Source organism: Trachymyrmex cornetzi, unplaced genomic scaffold, assembly GCF_001594075.2.
Source record: "Trachymyrmex cornetzi isolate Tcor2-1 unplaced genomic scaffold, Tcor1.1 scaffold682, whole genome shotgun sequence".
In the NCBI taxonomy this organism is placed as follows: Eukaryota; Metazoa; Arthropoda; class Insecta; order Hymenoptera; family Formicidae; genus Trachymyrmex; species Trachymyrmex cornetzi.
Window position 1 is genome coordinate 75,970 of NW_017300006.1, and position 4,198 is coordinate 80,167.

The following is a 4,198-nucleotide window of genomic DNA, read 5'->3' on the forward strand; positions in this document are numbered from 1 at the left end:
AAAAATACTAATATAAAAAATATCTAAATTTGTGTAAGTATCTTGCTTGTCTAATTTAATTTTAATATTCAAACCATAATCTTATGTTTTTTTTCTCAATCGATTTTATTTAAAATTATTTTTTGATAATATCAAAAATTATCTAAATTTGTTTAAGTATCTTGTCTAATTTAATGTAAATATAAACTGGGTTGTACATTTTATATGCGCGCGCGCGCGCGTGATATATATTCTTTTTTCTATGTATATATATATATAATATATATATATATATAATTTCTTAAACTATAAAAATTTTTTTAAATATTTTTTGTTCGAGTATCTCACACTTTTAATTTAGTGCAGATTTTTCAATAAAAAATACAAGTCTTAGTAAATTGATATTTACACGCCTGTTGCAGAATACAATAATTAATGTTAATCTCTAGCTTATCGATTTTTCTTTATTCGTTCATATATTAAATTAAGAGATTTATTTGTAATTACCGTGCTAGATAGGATTATATCTACAGATAAAGGTCATTAAATCACCAACACGCATGCAAGTATCAAAGTTGTATTATTTCTAATACAATATATATATATATTTTTTTCAGATATACATTGACAATATTTTATAATTAAATTAAAAGAGAAAGAATTACTAAACTAGAAGTAAAAAGTCTTGAAGTTACATAAAATTTTTATATAAATTTTACGCGCGTGAATACTAAACATCATACCAAGATCTGTTGATGTTCATCAACATATTTGAAATGTTTTCTGTGTTAATAATTTCACAAAGGTGATACTTTGATATTTGCATAAGTAAAACTTTAACGCTCATTCAACGGTCTCTTTATTAAACTATAAGAAAATGTAATTTAACATCATTCAATTAATAAAATAGTTTCCATTATTGCATAGAATTTTTTATTTTATTAATTTTCTTTTAATAAAACTAGAGGTACATGAAAAATTTTCCATAAAAATAATGCATATATATGTGTAAACTCAATTTTTTTTAAAAGTCTTTTCTGTCTTAAGAAAATCTGTTTATGCCAATTCTAGACAATAAAATTGAATGTCTATATTGTGAAGTCTCCTATTATATTATATTCCTTTTGTGAATCAATTGAATGCTTACAAAGTAATGTATTCTGTTATGCTGCTATGTGATCAAAATGAAGAGAATTTTTGGAAGATAAATCCATAACGTTCTTGTGTTCTATGCATATGCTATTAAAATAAAAGAGGATGATGATTAAGAAGAAACTTTACAATAAACTTTACAACGCAAGATCATTCCTTCACACAAAATAGACAATCAATGAAATAATTGTTGTCATAATGTTAAAATCAAAAAAATGTCTAATAGGACTTAATAAAAATTTTAAGTTAAGATTTTCTCTTTCCAGCGCGCAACAAAATTTTAAAAGTGTAAATTTTAAAAAATTTCGTTTACCATATAATTTATTAAGAAAAATATAATTATGGAACTACGCAACTGACGTCAAATTTAAACTAAACTGAAGTAATCGAATTAATTTCCATAGAAAATTCCGTCTGTTACGAATCGGTTAACGTTAAACAGCAACCAGCGGCAAGCTTTTCATTGGTACTTATTCCAGTAAAACAAAACCACAGCGAGTAAAATCATTCCGAAGATATGGTAGTAGGCATTTTCAGTGTTTCGTACATGGCCGGGTAGGGAATCTGCGACCGAGTCGTCCGCGTCATCGGCATCACCGCTGCCGTAAAACTGCTGGATCTTGGATTCCAATCCCACCGGATCTGCGCCTTGGCAGTGGCCCAGTCTCGTACGTCTGCGGTAAAAGATAAAAGTGGGCATCGCACTGACATCCTGCATCGAGGCGGTATCCGCACATTTGTCCACATCCACCTTCAGGAACACCGCCTTGGGATACTTGAGGGACAGTTGCTCGAATATTGGGGCGATTCTCTGACAGGGCCCACACCTGCGCAGTACAAAACCAGGCAAGACACGTTAGTGTAAACCATGATTTTTGTTCTGTAGTACAAACATACTATCCAGTATAACACAATAAATCATTACATCCTTATTGTTTGCCACTATTAAATAAAGATGAAAGAATCACTATATTATTTTGTGTCTCTTGGAAAACTCCATAAGTTATATGAAATTATAATGTATTAATATACTTCTCTAAAATCAGAGTTGATAAAATCATGTTTTACACATGTTTTAAAGTGTGTGTGTGTGTGTGTGTGTGTGTATATATATATATATATATATCCTTTCTAGATTTGAAGTAGATGAAATAAAGAAAAATTATTGCAAAGAATAAGATTAAGATGAGAGTAAGATTCTGACAAATCATACTTTTTGACCCCTCTAGTCTTTCTTCGGGAAGCAAGATTCTGATTAAAAAAATTTTTATTTTAATCCCTTTGGAAATGAAGGAATTAAAATAGACTATAAATTAGTCGTTTGGTTTTAAAAAATTATAATTCCATCAAAAGTTACGAGCAGTCAAAAAACTGATTCTTTTCAAATCACAATTAAAATTCAAATGGTATTATAAAATATATATATAAGCTTATTTTTAGAAAAAAAAACAAGGTAGTCAAGCACATGCGACAAAAAAATATAGAACAGATGGTTCGTAGATTCAGAGATAATAGTTGTTCTACAATATACTTTTTGTTTCCTGCTTCTTGCTGTTTGTCTTTTGCCTTCTTGATCAAAAAGGCAAGAGACAAACAGCAAGGAACAGGAAACAAAAAGCACATTGTAGGACAGCCATAAAGAAAAAAAAAATAAAAACATAGGTAAACAAATTTATCTCACGATTTCGCGACTATATTTTTGTTAAGAACAAAAAAGGAATGCAAAGGGACTCCTATTATCGCATTCTTTGGACATCGACAAACTTCTCATTTAACGGAAGATTAAATTCTTACTTTCAACAATTCACATTCTAATTTTGACGACGAATCTTTCATCGAGGTTGGATGAGAAAATATTGGTTGTATTCTCTCGAAGAAATGCACAGATCAATACAAAAGCGTGTAATGATCAAGAACATGTGTAGATACATGTTAAAAATTCCAGAACGCTGTAATATAGTCGAATTAACGGACATTAATGGGAGTATAACCTAAAAGATGCTTACCAACTTGCTGTAAAATCTACGACGACGAGTTTTTGTCCTGCATTTGCCAACTCGCCGTTGAAATGACGATCGTCGTTTATTATTCGTACCGCTCCCATTATTTTGATTAATTGTGTGTAATTCGATTACATTAAATTCACCACACTAACTTCCCTATCCACTATGCCCACTACGACCCACTGCGACCCACTGCACAAAACTAATCGAGATTATCGAGATATAAAATTCCTCAAGAATGACTGGCAGTTTACATGTACAAAGGGTTGTCAGATGACTCTGGGCTATTATCGCCACCTATGAAGCTCTCGTAGCCAAAATCGCCATTTTTGTTAGTAAATTTTTGCCATAATATCGCTTTAACAAAAATCGTTAATAGATCTGTTCGCGTTGCTTGCATTTTTGGCACTCGATATCTTCGTTTTCTCTCTTTTTAAGGCAAAATATGTATCTATCTCATTTTAAGTGCAAAAATATTTGGGGATTTCATGCAACGCGAACAGGGGGTCGATTCTGTGGCCCGTATTCAGAACGCGCTTTTATCGATAAAAGCGCACTTTTACTATCTCTGAAATTCTATAATATGCGTGACGTAAAGTATAGTATGTTAGCGTGCTACATCGTTGTAAGCGCGTTTTGAATACGGGCCTGGGGCTCTATTCTTGAAAAGAAAATATACGAAATTCTAGGAAAATGCTACAGTATACGTTACGTATATTATAATATTTCCCTAGACTTTCGTATACGTTTCTTTTCAAGAATAGAGCCCCTGTATCTTTAAACAAGGTGAAAATTACAAAAATGAGCAAATTTTGAGCAAAATGAGCAAAAAAACTAGGTGCTGATCAATGAAATGATCAGTATTCTAGTAAATTCGCTCACTTTTGTAATTTTCACCTCGTTTCAAGATACAGAATCGATCCCCAGGGCTGGTATTCATAGTCGATTCTTATTTCAAGACCGTCTTAAGGCTCGTCTACAATACACGGAGTAAGAAGTAAGAGTAAGAAATTGACCAATCACAGTCGAATGTGAGAAGAATAATCGACTGTGATTGGTCAATT

General features: G+C 31.3%; 1 protein-coding gene across 2 annotated transcripts in view; it reads right to left on the minus strand.

Annotated features, from left to right (window-relative positions):
- The window catches only part of Txl (Thioredoxin-like), a 26,315-nt gene extending 22,923 nt beyond the window's left edge, over positions 1-3,392 (minus strand). For both annotated transcript variants that reach the window (XM_018517403.1, XM_018517402.1), the window contains exons 1-2: positions 3,138-3,392; positions 1,679-1,958 (exon numbers count right to left, since the gene is read on the minus strand). In XM_018517403.1, the coding sequence (XP_018372905.1) occupies positions 1,679-1,958; positions 3,138-3,235 (378 nt within the window). In that variant the 5' untranslated portion in view covers positions 3,236-3,392. The remainder of the gene's footprint in view (positions 1-1,678; positions 1,959-3,137) is intronic.
- Between the last annotated feature and the right edge of the window lie 806 nt (positions 3,393-4,198).